Source organism: Phlebotomus papatasi, chromosome 2 (assembly GCF_024763615.1).
Source record: "Phlebotomus papatasi isolate M1 chromosome 2, Ppap_2.1, whole genome shotgun sequence".
Lineage (NCBI taxonomy): Eukaryota > Metazoa > Arthropoda > Insecta > Diptera > Psychodidae > Phlebotomus > Phlebotomus papatasi.
Window position 1 is genome coordinate 20,502,294 of NC_077223.1, and position 18,092 is coordinate 20,520,385.

Genomic DNA, 18,092 nt, shown 5'->3' on the forward strand with positions numbered 1-18,092 from the left:
TTCATAACCGGGGTCAGGGTACATTGTGGAGAGAGTACGACCCGTACGACCTATCGTTGAAAAGGTCTCGGCCTCAATTACGACATACTAAAATTTCATTTAAATGCAACCTCGAGTTTTCAAAATACTTTTTGAATATCAAATTATAGATTTTAGCGATCATGACAATGATCAATGAACCGAAGTTGTTCAAAAGACCTTTTATTATCACCATAAATCATTAAATTTGAACAATTTAGAAAAGGAATTATCAACAATTTTAGGCTTGATTTTAAGGCACGTCGTCACTCGGGTCAGAAGTGTCGGAAGAAGTACCTAATTTTTTTATCGAAAGATCTAAGAACCACCTATAAACATACTAAAATTTAAGCCCGACTAATTTGTGTTGAATTTCTGAAAATATAAAAGTTTTTTGTGATCCAAGATTTCGAAACTTTAACCTCTCATCAAAATTAAAACTTCACTGAATGCTTGGTGTTCGATCTGTCAGGGAATCAGTAAGGACAGAGGCCTTATGGTAATCGTGTGAATGAGCGCCTTCGCTACCAGAGGTTTCTCCAAAACCCTCAGCATTCCTCCTAACGATCTATTCTATTCCTTACGATGATCCAACATGAACTAACTCTCAAAACTAATCATATGATACTCCTCCTGAAGGATATTGGTCTTAGGAGAAATCGACGCCACTCCTAAAGACATTTATGATATCAATTCAAATACTAAGGACGGAGTTTAACCGTTTGGGGAGAACGTAGTGCTAACATTGGTTGATTTCTCTTTCGCTTCTCTGACAAGGGAAGTTCTCCAACTCGAAATCAAGTTGATCAATGATACTTGGTATATCCCCTAATTTGGACCCAAAGAATTCTTTAGATAGTCCTTGATTTCAGAGATTTTTTGTTCACTTTACTCACAAAGGATGGATCAAATTAACATGTTCTATTATGATAAATGTGCATTCAAAGTTCGAAATTTGATCCATCCTTTGCAAAAGGATCAAATTTGGACAAATTTGATCCTTTTAATGATGTGGCAAGGTATAAAAGGTCAAAAATGCGTTTTTCATGTGAAGACGCTAAATGGTGAGAGACAGCAACGGAATATTCTTTGTATTTCCCCACAAGTTGAGCCTGGGAATCCAAATATGATCTTAATTTCGCCCCCCCCCCCACTCCTCTCCTTTCCACTAAAAATATGTTTTTTCGAGATATCTTTGGTATATGGTGACTTATCCTAGGTTTTTTAATGTCCTAGGCTTTTTTTCTTTCCTCTCTTTTTTTCTCTTGCTTATTTTATTTTATTTTTTTCTCATAAACTCTTTTTGTAGAATGCATATTGCTCATACAACTTGTAAAAGAGTTTTCTACTGTTTTCACTCTGGAGGGTGGTCACCAACGCTAAGACGCCGGTGGCCGATATTATTCAAATATGAAATTCTTTAAACTCTGTATCTCTGAAATATGCTTTCAAGAACACTATAGCTCAAAAGCAGCTTATATTAATATTAATATCATATTCATGATCTACAAGTGTCAAAATATGTTCATAAAAAGTTTAAGCCCGATCTGCCGAAGTCGGATTTCAGCAAGAACCACATAAACTGAGATTGTAAAGAACCATAGCTAAGTGGAATGATACGAAACTGATATAAAAACATCGTAATATAAACGTATATTTAACGTAAAATTTTCGTAAGTAAACTTACTTCTGCTTTTAAGATGACAAAAGTAATTACTACAAATACTATATCTTGCACTTTAAATCTATTTCGAGAGAATTATTTATGCCTATTCGTGAGAAAATTCTGTTATTTGGGTAGTAAAAATTATATAAATTTTTACTGTGTCCAGTTTGTGTTATTTAGGTATTGACTAACTAATTTTCCTATCTTATTGCTTATATGAATTGTCCCGCCTTTCGGTATGTTCGTTACATGGACAATAAATTTTCGCCTTCAGATAATTGAAAAATTTTTATAACTCAATTGATTGTATTTTATTACTTCGGAATTCATTCAATGAAAATTAATAAAGTTGCTATGGGATTTATAATGGGAAAGTTCCTTGAAATAGATGAACTATGAATAATAAACTCACCATTTCCTGCAACAATGCCTCTTTCTGTTTTGTTAACTGCCTCATAGACTGGATCAGAGTACTGTGTTCCTCCCGAACTGTACAGATAGTCAAAAGGATCATATTCCGAATAGTAGCTATTGGTGCACTCCGATGCATTATCATCTACAAGAGATATTTTGAAGAAGATGCAAAAAACGGACTCTCAAAAACAGAAAGAAAAGACTGACACTGTAATCATTTCAAGAATGATTTGAGAAAATATACACGGGCACAAGGAAATCATTGGCAAATGATTGTAAAAAGATTCTTATCAGCTTTCCAATTAAAACACAATATTGATTTTTTGAAAATCTCTCGTATATTTTCTCAATTCTTGAATGATTCCAAAATGCAACAAATGTCTCAATGTTTTTTTGTCAATTTTTTTTGTCATTGTGAAATGAGGATGTTCTTTTTGCTTTCATTTCAACAAAAATAATACATTATAGATTACAGCACGCACTGTTTGCAGATATTTTAGATAGAATTCGAAGAAACATTTTACCGTAAAATTACGTAATATTACTAGCAATTAGAAGAGATAACTCTTTTTTTTTGCTCTTCAGATAAGATAAAAATACTTCTCAACTACATCTTCCCTCTTTCTCTAACTCATGCCAAACAGGTTTATCTATTTTTATACTCTGCATTTTTTTTAGTACATATTTTACAAAATAGAAAAATATATAGTAAAAGCCCCTTGCGTGTTACAAACGCATTTTTAATGTAATAACACGTCCAATGTAATTACTTTTAGTTATTGATCACTTTTTTGGGGCACTTTTTGGCTTTTTTTTATTAAGAATTATATGTTCAACATTCATATTCACAATATTCAAATAGTAAATAAGAAATTTATTCAAATCAGTGCATAGGATTTCTAAATGCAGGTGCAAAGGTTGCTCTAGAACCAATTTAAAGCACCATTTGGAATAATTAAGTAATAAAAAAAGACAATTGAATTCTATTTTACTAAACTATGAGGGCACCTCTTGTAAATGTAACTTCAACATTATATTTTAACCCTCCCCTACCCCTTTGTATTTGGCAAAATGCCAGTATGCAGTATTGGACCTTCTTAGCCACGCCTACTCGAGAGCTATTGCTTTGAATTAATTCAAACAATTACGATATTTATTAGGCTTTCAAATTATTCTGAACCTGTCTAAATCAGGGTAAAATAGCCTAATTCAGAACCAGCTCCAAATGGGAATACAGAAATTTTCTTTAATAAGCACAGTATAAGGGATCTCGGGATTATACAATTCGGGTTTAGGCATGCTTGCTTACCATTGGAAGCCAATTTGTGAAATCATTTTTGATATACGCCTTGGAGACTGGGGCAAAAAGTAACAAGACGGATAATTTATTTTTTTATAAGTTACCAAAGCGCCCCAGAATTTTCTAATTAGCGTTCTTATTGCCAAGAAAATTCTATTAAATCATCCTCAAAAGACGAAAATGGCGAATTGGGCGATGACGAAATCTGCCGAAGAGTTGCCGAGTAAATGTCAAGTGCAAAATAAAAACAAAACAAAAAAAATTATGGAAAGAACCCGTCAAATCATTGCTCTACCTGCCGATTTTACTCGGAGGTTTTTGAATTGTAACGGTATATTCTAGTGCATTCAGAGAAGATCTGTAGATTTTCGGCAGATTTTCTGCCTAGAAAATCTGTAGAAAATCGGCAGAAATTCTTCCGAAAATCTACAGATTCTCGGCAGAATTTCTGCATAGGAAATCTGTATAGTCTCCATTGTCTCAACAAAAATATTGTTGATTTATCAAGAAACTGTAGAAGTTACAAAGAAAATGGTATGCTCTGCTTAACAAGCATTACCGATTAAACATTTTCGATAAATAAAAAAAAAATGCGAGCAAAAATACTAATTTCTTAAAAATCGCTAATAGAATGATACAAAAACACGAAATTTAGGTCGACATTGTTTTTAAAGTTTTTACTTCACTATTCTCTACTTATAACACGGCGTCACAGAATTCTTTATTTTATATAAACACTGTGATATCACCAAGAATACTCTATTGAATTTTGCAAACTTCAGTGAAAAATATACCATCTTTTCAGACACAGCTGTCTGGAAAGTCTGGAATGTAGAAAAAAAAACTACAGAAAATCGGTAAAATATCTACAGAAATTCGTCAAAATATGCACCAGGATTCGTCAGAAAATCTGCAAAAAAATCTGACGAATTTTGTCCCAAGCCCAAATAAAATTCGTAGAAATATCTACAGATTTATCAGCAGATTTTCGGCAGAGGTGTAGATATTTTCTGCAGAGATCTTAAAGATATCTGACGAAATTAATTAATACGAATTTTTATTCACAGGTAGCGTTTTGACCATTGACTTACAATTTCTATTTGACGTTTGTTCAGTTTCAAACGATTCTTGCTCTTATCTGCTCTAAAGTATACATTAGGCCGTGTATATTATTTAATTTTTTCGGATCTTCATCACCATCACTGTCTACAGCAACAAACAGCGACACATGGCAATGACGTTTCTCTTCGTCGTGAGACGTCATAAATTCCTTAAGTTTTTGTTACTTTTTGCCCCATACCTTTTATTACTTCTTACCCAAAGTAGCAATTTTAATTAAATCTATTTTTTAGAATGCTAAAACAGATAGCAGCTTCATATTCAAAGAATCCAAATCCTTTAGAAAATATTCACTAGTGTAGTGCATCAATTTTAGAAAATAAATAGGTAAAAATTGATATCCGCTGTAAGGAAAATATTTCAAAAATAGGGCTAAAAATTTCAATTTTTTTTTATTTTCTAAATTCCTTGTTCGAATTCTAAGAAACTTACGACATTTCAGGAATTTTTTAAACCGCTATCTTCTCTTGAAAAATATTGAACTGTGAAATTTTCAATTCGTGACTTTTTGCCCCAGTCGCCCTTACTATTTTGTGACGCGGATAATTTGAAAACACTTTATGCTTTAATTTATTTTATTAGGGCAAAATTCTTGAATATTCTAACAATTTATTGAAGAACTCAGAGCAAAAACTACTATTTATAATTTCTATTGAACTTTTTAACTACTTTTACTCCGTACGATACTCGTTCCACGATCGACAGTGTTCTGCGTATACAATGGTGTGTTTCTGTACTTTTCGAAATAAATCTCCTTTTTTATGCATATTTTCTTTACGCATAATCCTCCAGATAAATCGAAAATTCATTCATATTGATAAGTTTTGAATAAAAATATTCCCATTTCGAGCAGGATCTGAATTAGGCTATTCTATCCTGGTCGGGAAACATGCATTCTAGAAGGATTTAGGCAAATGACCTTTAAGTCAGTATTAAAGGAGTTTTTGAAGGTCATTCGAATACACGAATGGAATATCCACCTTTATAGTTTGTAATGTAAAACATATCCAATGAATTGATTGATTTGCTTTTGAACTATCTCAAAAATAAGGGAAGATCGGGGTAAAATGAGCCAATAAAGGAAATTTGTCTCTGCCTATAATTTGTGAAAAACATATTTGAATCAAACTGAGTAACATTTCAAGGAATAGAAAGACCGTTAATTAATCTGAATAAATAGCAATTTACGCAATATTCTTTCTTAGGAAAATTATAACGCCACACTGTCTAATTCTAACCCTAGCTAATTCTTCCCCAGTCTCCCCCTACATTTACAGTAGACTCTCTCTCAATTGGGCATTTGGGGCAAAATGTCATTCGGTTTATCGATAGAATTGGGCATCAAAGCCTTTGTAAATTCCACAAAAAGCGCTCAATTATAAAGAATCACGATAAAATAGGAAGAACTACAGCGAATTTGAGTAATTAGCTTCATAATTAAACGTGAAAATTGTCAACAAAATTTTTCATCCGATTGAAAAAGACCCGATTGAGTGAGAGTCTACTGTATAATGATGCTGGCACATCTTTCAGATCAAGAAAATTTCTTGAAATCGAAATTCATATCATTTTCTTTCTCAAATTGTTTGCATTACTGTCATACTCCTTCTCATTCTTCTTCTTTTATAGCTCCGGCACACTTTTTAGTTCAAGAAAATTTCATGAAATCAAAATTCACGTTCTTTTCTTTCTCACACGTTTTGCATTATATCTATCTCATTTTTTCGCACTTCAAATTCGATCGAGCTAAATTGAATTCGTTGTGATGTTTAAAAGAAGAAGAAGAATGTGAAAGAATGAGATGGACATATGAAAAACGTGTGAGAAAGAAAGGGATTCCAATTTCGACTTCATGAAATTTTCCTGATCTAAAAGGAGTGCCAGAGCCATTAAAATTCAATTTAGTTCAATCCAATTTTGAGTACGAGAAAATGAAACAGACATAGCAAAACGTTTGAGAAAGAAAAAAGATGCACATTTTAATTTCACAGAATTTTCCTGATCTAAAAGGTGCGTCGGCGCCATGAAGATGAATTTTGCCATCCGAATATAATTTATTGCAGATCGAAAATGTCTCAATTTTCGTATTCAATTTATTTTTTTCAAGCGCATTCTCTATCTATAACTGTGTTATCACTCTTGCACATTAAAATTTTAATATGATTCACATTAATTGTCGCCGGTGACAGTCTAAATGTGTAATTTGTGTGTTTGAATCATTTTATATTCAAAATTTGATCTATTTGTTGATAAAAAGGTAGACTTGGCCCGCAAAATTTGATATACATTGATTTATAGCATTAATGCGAAAAATTAATGCGATTTTCTCTTTACTTTTTTAATGTGAAAAATATTTATGCTTTAGGTAAATTTAAACTTATTTTTGCAGGCCAACTCCACTTCTTTATCAATAAATAGGAAAACCCCAAATATTAAGTGACTCAAAGACACAAATAACATATTTGGACGCTCACAAGCGACAATTAATGTGAATCACATTAAAATTTTAATGTGCAAATGTGATAACGCCGTAACACTGATAATTTAAAAATGTCAAATAAAATTGACCTGAGCTCTCAAAGGGGGCGTGGCTAAAATTTTAATTTGTGTGACTTAGAAGTCCAATACTTACCAGAATTGTTGTAAATTTAGGCACTGAATATTGACTAATTCCACCTTCAAAATTTTCATTAATTTTTCAAATTGTCTTTCCCTGACTTCAATAATACTCCCTTTCTCTCTCACTAAATGTAGATAATACCTCAAAAATGTATCTTAGGATTTTTACCTTTGTCAAAGCCAGTCTCATCACTCAGAAGTGGATCAAATGCCTCGAGAACGCTCACTCTAAAAAAAAAAACAAAGAGAAATGCAGTTAGAATTAAATTCAAGGGGAAAAATTTGTAAATTAACGAACTTATCGATGGATTTATTGTCCAGTCCACTGCCCAGATCAATGAGATCATCCATTGGCTTCTTTGGATTTCTCGGCGGTGCGTAAGTGGCTGAGGTTTTGGGCAGCACTGGAGGCGGCTGATGGGGAGTTTCTTGGGTCGTTGTCTTGGGCACAAGAACTAAAGCTGACTCAGGATTGGCCACAAATCCAATATTGGCTGGAGTTGTGGGTCTAGGAGGAGGCAGAGTTGGTGTTTGGGAATGGGAAGCTGGATAGGGATAGTATCCAGTGTAGATGGGAGGACTTGGCTGATGAGATGGTCCTGCCTGAGGATAGGCATTCATATTGTACAATTTCGTAAGTTGTTCCGGTGTCAATGGAGCTGAGGAATTGACAGGTTTCTGGATGGCATGATCGGGATATTGGAAGGGATTGACTTGACCCTGAATCGGATGATAAGGCTGTGCGCTGAGACTAGCAGCAGACTGATTGAGATTATAGGGGACCACCTGCCACGAATAGGCAGCTGGACTGAGGCTTTGACTCCTAAAACCGACCTCACTCAACTGCTTAGCCCTAAGGCTATGCATCTGATCCACCAATTGAACAAAATTACTGTGAGCAGTATCTTCAACTTTGGGCGCCTCCTGAATGACCTCAGCATTGCTAAAAGATATCAAATCCGGCTGATCCTCCTCCTGTCGTCGATTCACATTCGAGTGAATCTCACTGTATCTCCTGGTAGGAGGCTTCGGAGCTGAATTCGAGAGACGCAAAGCTAACAACAAAAAATTGTGATAAGCCTGTGTGACGTTATGGAATCTGTGATTCTTTCATTGTAAAGTTAAAAAGAAAATAATGATTTTGTGCTAGGGGGAAGTGGGCATCCTCGAAATTGGAGTTTTTTAAAATATATTTTTAAATAAAATTTAGCTTTATCGTGATATAATTTAGCTTCTCAATCTGTTTGTGCAGCTAAATAATATCACGATAAGGCTCAATTTTATTTAAATATATGAGAAAATCCCAATTTCAAAGCTGCCCCACATTCAAAGGTGCCCCACTTCCGCCAACACTTTCAAAAAATAAAGAATTAAAAAATTGTAATCTGAACGCGAAAAACGGAAAACGGTTACAATCGGTAATAAATCGGTGAGGTTCAGTAATCTATTTTAAAAATACTATTTTCGCATTTTTTCAGTCTTTTGACCCATATAAAGTTCAAACGGTAAGAGATATTGACTTTCAGTATTCGATGACCCCTCCTAAAATGTATAGTCTAGATAAACTTTTGTGCTCTGTGTGTTCCTTCTTTTTCGTTCGTCTTCGTCCGTCATAATTGCCTTTTCAGCGGCAATTAAAGTGCCCGCTCTCTAATCCGGATCGGCGTAATCCGGACAAGTTGTCGACGGTTACATTTAAAATAATTTTGAGGTTATGTATGCATGTGTGTTCACGAATGAAAATAAATTATCTTGTGAAGTTCTTGTTTAATAAATGAAGTTTTATAGCATAGAATTCTCTATGCAACACTATGCAACAAATTGACAACTTTTTCTGCCTCAGAAACCTCACATGGTACGTTTGATATAGTCCCCTGATTAAGGATATGGGTTTAGTTCAAACACGTCTCAATTTTTTTAATTAATACTTTAATATTTTTTCTGCTTTGCCTTACATTATCCATTATATCTCAAGTTTTGGTCAACAGAACTTAAAAAGTATGGGTCCATTAGAAAGGTCATTAGATGTGCTTCAATTTAGACAATTACAAAAAACTTTGTAAAACTACTTTTTCAGGGTGTAAAATTGGAGTTCCCCTAAAAATTACCAAAAAAAATATCTTAGCGTGAGGTTATAAAAAATTGTATAAAATAAACTAAACAAATCATTGACACCAGGCGATAGGCACCACTTTTAGGACTACAATTTTGTTTATCTGAGACATCGTGCTTCTATCACTCTAAAAAAAGCCTCATTTGTTGGTTTTTGTCATTATCCAAAAATATGAAATAAATGAAATACCTATTTTAGAGCGAATTCCCTAAAGATAATTGATAAAATATCTTATAAAACTTACATGAAACATACATAAATGTTGAGATTCGTCTTTAAATCTATTGAAGGACCATCAACATAATTTTCATATCCAACCCCAATCAACCCTCATTATGAAGCTCTCAGTTTTCCTTTTAAGTATATGCAATTTTTGTTACTATTTCTTTCCATGTATCTATCTATTAATATTTCTAGTACAGGTTAATTTGAAATGAAAGTATGATCCGCAGTCATTGATATATATGAGCAATAATAATATAATGTGCGAAATGTTCGCTGATGTGTTTTCTACTTGTCATGAAAAGAGCATTCCAAAAGGAGTTTAAGGGTTTCTTCTAGCGACATATTAATTGGGGATGGAAATGAAAATTATGTTAATGGCCCTTCAATCGATTTAAAGAAGAATCTCAACATTTATGTATGTTTCATGTAAGTTTTATATTTTCTCAGTCAGTTATCCTTAGGGAATTTGCTCTAAAATAGGTATTTCATATTTTTGGAAAATGACAAAAACCAACAAATGAGGCCTTTAGAGTGATAGAAGCGCGATGTCTCAGATAAACAAAATTGTAGTCCTAAGTGTTGCCTATCATCTGGTGTCAATGAATTTTTAATATTTTGTTTAGTTTATTTTATAAAATTTTTTTACAACCTCACTCAAATACCATTTTTTTGGAAGTTTTTAGAGAAACTTCAATTTTACACCCTGAAAGAGTGGTTTTACAAAGTTTTTTGTATTTATCAAAATTGAAGCACAACTAATGACCTTTCCAACAGACCCACAATTTTTAAATTCTGTTCGCTAGAACTTGAGATATAAAGGGTAATGTAAGGCAAGGCAGAAAAAATATAAAAGTATTAATAAAAAAAAATTGTGACGTGATTGTGCAAAACCAAGACCATATTCTTAATCAGGGGACTCAACTCTATCAAAAGTACTGAGTGAGACCTCTGAGACAAAAACCGTGTTGCACAGTGTTTTACTCCGCGCGAAATTCGTTTAATACGGTCGTATAGTATGGCCGATTTACTCAAAAGAAAGCCTCTTCACGTATGTAAATTTTCTCGATGCGTAATGCCATTTCGTGCATTTTTTCGGTCCCGAAAAAGTGCCTAATTCAGGGACTGAGTGTATAAGTGTCAAAACGTGTAATTTCTAAATTTAGGACCGATCTGATGAAGTCAGGTTTCACCTAGGACCACAAAAGCTGAGATTGTAAAGAATGTCAGCTAACTGAGATGGGTCCCAGGGTGTCCGCGATGACCTGTCCCTAAGCACGTCTGTACTTCACAATAGTCTGCCAAGAGAGAGAGAGAGATCTCCCTTTACTCGCATGCCTATTCGTTACTAATAGTTCTGGGAAGAAGACTATTGTCTCGAAAGAGTGGAAATTTTGCCAAAGCAGAGTCTTTGTTGCTTGTGGCAGGTTTTAATGCTTCTACAATCCCTACAAACTAGACACTACAAAATCTATAAATATTTTTTATAAGAGTGAAAATGATCATTCTTTATGCCCAACGCACAATAACTTTTGTTTAGTAAACATGTTTTTGACATTTCAATGAGAGTGAATGAAACAGAGATCTAGCAATCACACTCTCTCTCATAGGAAATTTTGAAAACATACTAAAAAAAAACAAGTTATTGCGCGTTGGGCATTATGTCCAACGCACAATAACTTTTGCTGTGTAAACATGTTTTTGACATTTTTATGAGAGTGAGTGAGGCCTAGATCTAGTCATCTCTCTCACTCTCATAGGAAATTTGAAAAATATATTTACAAACAAAAGTTATTGTGCGCTGAGCATTATTCAAAAAGAAAATTATAATAAATAAACAAATAATAAATAAATAAACATTGATAGTCATAGGAAAATGATTTGGATAACCTGTGACCCAATTGTTCTAAAAGGATTAAAACACAGTAGACTCTCGCTAATTCGGCTCTTTTAAGATCGGTATACTTTTTAATTCGGGCAGCAGTTAAATTTGAAAAAGTTTGTTGACATTTTTCAAGTTTGATCTTGGTAATTAAATGAAGGACATATACTTAAATTTGAATAAAATTGCCTTAGTTATGATGTGATTTTGCATTAAGGGATTTTTATGACATTTACTATAAATATGAGTAAGTAAACTTAATGAGTGTGAAGATGAATAAAAAAAATCGTTGCATTTCAAAAACTTTGTCGCCCGAATTTCTTTCTAATTCGGATGACATTTCGGTCCCAAATGCCCGAATTTGAGAGAGTCTAATTAATTTTGCTAATGCATTAGCACAGTTTTGCTAAGTTTCAGCGTTTCCTATTTGCTAGGTACGCAATTTTATAAGAACAAGGCCTATTACGAACAAGAAACAGAAAAATTGATATTTTGAGCTTCAAAAATAAAAAAAAAAGTTAAAAATTTCAGAATAAAACAACTTTTACTTTATATTGATTTCTGAAAATGTGTTGCAGGAGCTAGGTCACATTCTTAAGACAATCCATTAAGATTTTTTTTCAAACCGCAGAAATAATCTACTGAGCCTAGACCAGTTAAAGTATCTGGTGATATTAGCAATTGAGTATAAATTAGGTGCAGTCACTCCGCGAAGATGATCGGAGGCGGCGACCGGACCGCTCAATTACAATAGCTGTGGTAATGAATGAACAACTACTACACTGAAGTCACTCTAGTAAAAAGAATAAAATTATCTAAAAACTCGGTAGCAGCCAAAATCCCGAAAGGCAAAATCCCGAAAACCAAAATTCCGAATTTCTAAAATCCTGAAAGGGATTAAATTATTGGAGGAAAATATGTTGAATAACTTCACAAAACACAGAAGATTTCCCTTTGACTAACTATAAGAATTCGGGATTTTGACCGGGACCCCTAAAAACTGTCTTTCTCAACTGATTGGGATAACTTAAGAGTCATTTTTGGTAGATTTTCTAAATCCAGATAAAGTAGAAGAGGTTGTCTCATTTTTCAGCTTTAATTATTAAAGAATCAGTAAATTGACTTTGAAAGAATCACGCTAACATCAAAAATAAATCCAGGCACAGTAAATAAATTGAAACTTACCGGACTCTTCAATTGGTGGCAGACCCAATTTCTTCCTGCGGAACTGCTCCAGGGCCAGTGACTCCAAACTCAAGGCTGTGGCTTTCTCGAGATCCGCCTGAAACTGCTGATCAAAGTCATCCGGATGGTTTGCCATTTCCTGTCACAAAAGCAAACAAAAAAGAAACTCGGCTAAGAAAAAAAGCACCAAAATCACCCACAAAACCAATCCTAAAGTCTTCCTTTTGCACAGAACTCTTAAGAACATGATAAATGCGAATGAAAAATCTCAGTGAGCTAACGGAAAAACAAAGATTAGATAATTTTTTTTTTGCGACGGAGCGCCCCACACAAACAACCAACTCTGTTTTTGCCATTTTAACACACTTTCACCAGAATTTCCACTCAACTTACTGGATATCTTTGCTGATGGAAAGCTCAAGCTACATTTGATGCTATGTTTCTGTGGGAAAACACCGTATAAAAGTGGAAAATTGCGAAATACTTGCGTGAAAATTGCTATGTGAATTTTAATCGAATCAACACTTTGAGGTTATATTTCTGACATTCGATGTGCTGATGACGTCAAAACTTTTCAATCGAAAGAGGGGCAGAAGAGGGGAAATGTTGATTTTTTTGAAAAACTTACCCGGCTGACCAGTAATACTGCGACATGCGCGAATTAACATATGTATGTGATACAATTTAAATATCTTTTAATATATTAATATAAATAATTAAAATTATCATAATTTCTACAAAAAAATCAAGTTCAAATATTCGATTCGAGTAAATGAATTCAAAAAATTAAATTTCCATAACGGTACCTTAAGGGTATTACCGCGTTTCTTCGCGGACCGCGAAATTTCTCAGAAAGGCATCAAATTAAACGTGGTATATTCAAAAAGTGCGAAATTTGGTTAATTTTCTTTTTTTTAATTCCCCAAAGTTGAAAATATGCAGCACATAATAAAGAAAATTCGAATGAGACTGCATGCGGTGGCTCAGCGGTACGTACAGCGCAGGACATTCAACGGGAGTACCGCGGGTTCGATCCCTGGTTCCGTCTTTTTTAAATTTTAATATCTTTTTTTTTTTTCAATAAAAAAAATATATTCTTTATTAAGTAGTATTATTGTAGTGTAAATTGCTTATAGTGCTGAATGAAAATCCTCAACAAATTTTTAAAAGCGATGAAAGTGCATCGTATAATTTATCGAATTATCAATTTGCTAGTAGAAAAAAATTCACACTCTGCGAAAATCCGCGAGAGAATTCACGTCTCGCGAAGATCCGTGAAAAATACACGCCCCGTGAAAATCCGCGAAAAAGACTCGTCACACAAAAATCCGCGAAAAAATTCGTGCCCCTCTAAAATCCACGGAAATTTTCGGACCCCGCAAAAATCCGTGAAAAAAACACGCGCCCCGCGAAAATCCGCGAAAAAATACGGGCTTCGCGAAAAGATTGCAAATTTTCTTAAAAATTCGTGCCCCTCTAAAATCCGCGGAAATTTTCAGACCCCGCGAAAATCCGTGAAAAAAAATACGCACCCCGCGAAAATCCGCGAAAAAATACACGCCCCGTGAAAATCCGCGAAAGACTCGTTACACAAAAATCCACGAAAAAATTCGTGCCCCTCTAAAAACGCGGAAATTCTCGGAGCCCGCGGAAATCCGTGAAAAAAATAAGCGCCCCGGGAAAATCTGCGAAAAAATACGAGCCCCGCGAAAATCCGCGAAAATATTTCAAATTTTCTTAAAAATTCGTGCCCCTCTAAAATCCGCGGAAATTTTCGGACCCCGCGAAAATCCGTGAAAAAAATACGCACCCCGCGAAAATCCGCGAAAAAATACATGCCCCGTGAAAATCCGCGAAAACCACCTTACCTTACCTTGTATAAACCACCTTACAAATCTTCGAATATAGGCTCACTATGTAGAGAGACAGAGAGAGAGAAAGTGAGAGTGAGAGAGTGCTATATATATGGGAAAAGCTTGTCCGACGCCGTTTCTCCCGCTTTTTTTCCGCCTGACGATATTAGCAAATTTTCTTAAAATTGAAATCTTTAAAGTGAAATATCTTAAGAACTGTTCGACGGATGTCTTAATTTTTTTTTTAAATTGGTCTAAATTTTCTGGGCTACAACATAAACATAAAATTTTCAAAATCGCATGCTTAGATTTCGAGGTAAACTACAAAACGTGATTTTTAACCGGTTTAGAACTGGTTTTTTCAAAAAACTTTCGAAAAAGATACACTCAGCTCTTCGTTATCCGGGTGACAGCTGCCAAACACTGGCGGTTGATGTATTCAAAACGATTTTTTACGAAGCATGCAGTTTGTCCAGAGTGAATTAAAGTATTATTATCATTGTATCGAAGTTTTTAATACATATTGTGACAAAAAATGAAACATAAGCACACCATGAAGAAAATTCTTTTGCTCTTTGTCAGACAGAAAATAAATTCACACAGCATAAAATATAAAAACCGTTGATCATTCAAAAAACCTAAATGTCATGTTGTCCCCCAGTCAGCCGGATAACGAAGAGTCAAGTGTATCGCTTTCCAAACCAGAGATATTGCGTACTACGGACGGCCGGACCCAAAATTGCCGGCTTATGATTTTCGGCATCAGGGATGTTCAAAACATATACCTTGTGAATTTCAGGACGATCTGAGCACTTTGAGAAAATCCGAGGATTACAATAGGTGTGATTAGAAGGAATCACACCTAATTGTCAGTTTTTGTGAGTCTTGCAAAATATTTTTCAGGGTTTTCGAAACAGAGATTGTCTCCCATTTCTAGCAATGACATACCCCTCTTGTAACAAGGAAATGTATAAATTGCATTGGAATTTATTATTAAAAAAGGGAAATTAAATTAAAAATAATGAATAATAATCGGCCAACTAAATTTTCTATTTTTTCCAGAAAGCTTTGTCGAGAGAAATTTTTTTTTTTGAATAATTCCTAAATGCAATTAATTTTCTAGCGTACCTGTGACTTCTTCGACCAGTTTCGATGAGATTTTTATCTACAAATTCCATGACTTCTTTCTCATTGCGTTCCTCCAGAATTCTTTAGGTTTAGGAGGGTTTAGAGACCCTTCAAACTTTTCCCAGTGGACACTGATGATTTCCCTTCCCGCCTGAAATGTCCGGAAATTAAAAACGAGATGTGAGGAAAAGCAAGAATTTATTGGTGTGCACGGCTCTTCAGTCGTCATCGAGATGGAGATAGAGGACAGCACTGGGATGCAGCTGGGCCTCCTTGAGTGTCGTGGGCGGCGGGAGCGTGAGGAGATTTGTGCGAGTGGCTGCACAAATGAGTTTGCATCCAATTGTAGCGCCATGGTGTTGACGCACATGCTGCCCCAGTTGCTCAATTGTGGCACTGGATGACCAGGTGAGGAGTTCGGTGGTATCGCTGGGCAACCGCAGCTGAATCCGGGTAGTTTCCTTACTTGTGGCTCCTGAGGCAACTGATTCTGCAGCTGTGGTTTCTCGCAGGGAATTCTCAATGGCCAGTCGCAGCTGTTCCTCCTCCGACAGTGCATCCGGAGTAGGCACAGGAATAGACTTGGTTGTGGATGCAGCAGCAATTGATGGTAGAACAGGTTCTGGGGATGGTTCTCTGGAATCTGAAGGAGCTGATGGACTTGGCTGACGACGCAAAAAGTGAAGTAGGCGTGTTCGAACATCGTCAGGCTGAAGATCAGATGGCCAGGTATCAGCAGCCCCGCCGGTCCGGGGATCGATGACAGTAACAAAAGGGAGACTCGTAGCATGGTAGAAAGCACTGAACTTCTCTCCTTCTTCGCTGCTTGAGCTCACCTGGCACATAATAAAGTACTTTTGCAGAATCTCACGGATTACTCCATCACTCCAGACATCCCTGTTGAGACATTGACACTTGAAATCTCCATTGTCTTGCAGATTCACCAGAAGCCACTTGTCAGTTGTCCGTGCCATTTCCCGGCCACTCTCCCAGGTGCCTCGATGCAACAGCTCCACAGGGGGTCTGAACAGATCACTGAGACATACACGTTTCCCTGGTGGAGCGCCCCCATCTGACATTAATTCAGCCTCACGCTCAAAGTTCCGGAAAGTGGCCACGGATGTCGGTGCACGGCCTATCTTGCCCTTAGGAGCGCTTCTCTGGCCACTCACGCGTCCCGTTGGGCCCTTGACACTGCTAGATGGGCCTGCAGAGGACATTTTTCGTGAATATTCTGAGAATTCTGGACAGAAACGAGTAAAACATTTACCACTCACCTGACATTTTTGGCGTCTACCCAGCTGGAAATGTGTATCAAAATTGATTTGGGTTAACTTACAAGAAACCTTTGAAAGTGATAGCACGTACTTTATACTTGTATTGTATCTTTATACTGGAAAAAAGCAAATTTAAACCAACTCGTTTAAAAAATTATCTTTTATAATTTTATTTTGCATCAAGCATCCTATGATTGTGCGGAAAATTTATTGAATTTGACGAACATTTTTATATTTATTTAATTTAAAATCTTATGATTTCTGCCCCCGGCTTATCACATTTTAAAAAGTTTTAACTTTTAAATAAAAAAATATTCCCTCCGTTCCGAAATAAGTCGTACGTTTGGGGAAAAACTAGGGATTAAGGAATGATTTCAGAGAATGTTTTTGTTATTTGCAAATATCTTAAGTATGAACTAACATCCATGTTCAGGGTTAATATGGGGATCTTACCACGATGGTAAGTTGAGGATTCGATATGTTGAAGTTGTTCATTTTTCGCATTTTTTTCAAAAAGCTCCGGTAGATAGTTAATTACTAAAAAATGAACTGTGATTAATATTACAGGATAGAATTTGTTCCATTGTTCTAAATTTTTAGTATGCACAAGTAGAACTCAATAGTTGTTACCGATATAACATTTTTTATTACTCAAATTTTGCAGAATGAGCAATAAAAAGAACATCCTTTTTTATGTTTTCGAATATCTGGGTGCTAAATGGTTAGAGATAGGGACTTGGAACCTTCAGCGGATCCTCCCACAAGTTGGCTCTGGGATCATTAATATGTTCCTAATTTTCCCCCACCCCTCCCGTTCCGTTCCAAAATCATGTTTTTTTGGGATTGGTCGAAAATATGTCGACCAATAATAAATATAATAATAAATAAATATGTCGATAATTCTGCTCCAGAAGCTCCGATGGCTTGGATGGAGGGTTCTATCGCACTTTCCACATCCAGATCTGGAACCAATCGATCGAAGCATTTGAAAAATTGTCGTCAAGGAAGGCTTTTAAAAATCAAGCTAGGGACGAAGGGTTCTTCATTCAAAATGGACAAAAGTTAACAATTAAAGCAGTACATATTTGAAATAAATCGGATAATTTTAACTACGTTAATTTCATCTTCATAATTAAGCTCAAAAAGGCTCAAGATATTTTACTTTACCTAATATAATAACAATATGGTAACCCTCTATCTCTATCAGGTAAGACCGGTACGACCGTCTGAAGACGGTCTTTACAAAAATCACATTTACAGCGATTATAAAATTTTTATTTATTTAAAAGTGCTATA

At 35.2% G+C, this 18,092-nt stretch overlaps 2 protein-coding genes across 2 annotated transcripts in view; both read right to left on the reverse strand.

Moving 5' to 3' along the window:
• LOC129802984 (phosphatidylinositol 4-phosphate 3-kinase C2 domain-containing subunit beta) overlaps positions 1 to 13,090 on the reverse strand; it is a 45,575-nt gene extending 32,485 nt beyond the window's left edge. The window contains exons 1-5 of the mRNA XM_055849252.1: positions 12,932 to 13,090; positions 12,539 to 12,677; positions 7,435 to 8,191; positions 7,306 to 7,364; positions 2,097 to 2,240 (exon numbers count right to left, since the gene is read on the reverse strand). Coding sequence (XP_055705227.1) covers positions 2,097 to 2,240; positions 7,306 to 7,364; positions 7,435 to 8,191; positions 12,539 to 12,674 — 1,096 coding nt within the window. The 5' untranslated portion in view covers positions 12,675 to 12,677; positions 12,932 to 13,090. The remainder of the gene's footprint in view (positions 1 to 2,096; positions 2,241 to 7,305; positions 7,365 to 7,434; positions 8,192 to 12,538; positions 12,678 to 12,931) is intronic.
• Positions 13,091 to 15,700: 2,610 nt separating this feature from the next.
• LOC129803052 (UBX domain-containing protein 7) lies at positions 15,701 to 16,859 on the reverse strand. Its single transcript, XM_055849378.1, has 2 exons — positions 16,797 to 16,859; positions 15,701 to 16,726 (listed from the first exon to the last, which is right to left on the reverse strand). The coding sequence occupies exons 1-2, from the start codon at positions 16,801 to 16,803 to the stop codon at positions 15,738 to 15,740; spliced, it is 996 nt and encodes a 331-aa protein (XP_055705353.1). The 5' UTR covers positions 16,804 to 16,859; the 3' UTR covers positions 15,701 to 15,737.
• Positions 16,860 to 18,092: the final 1,233 nt, after the last annotated feature.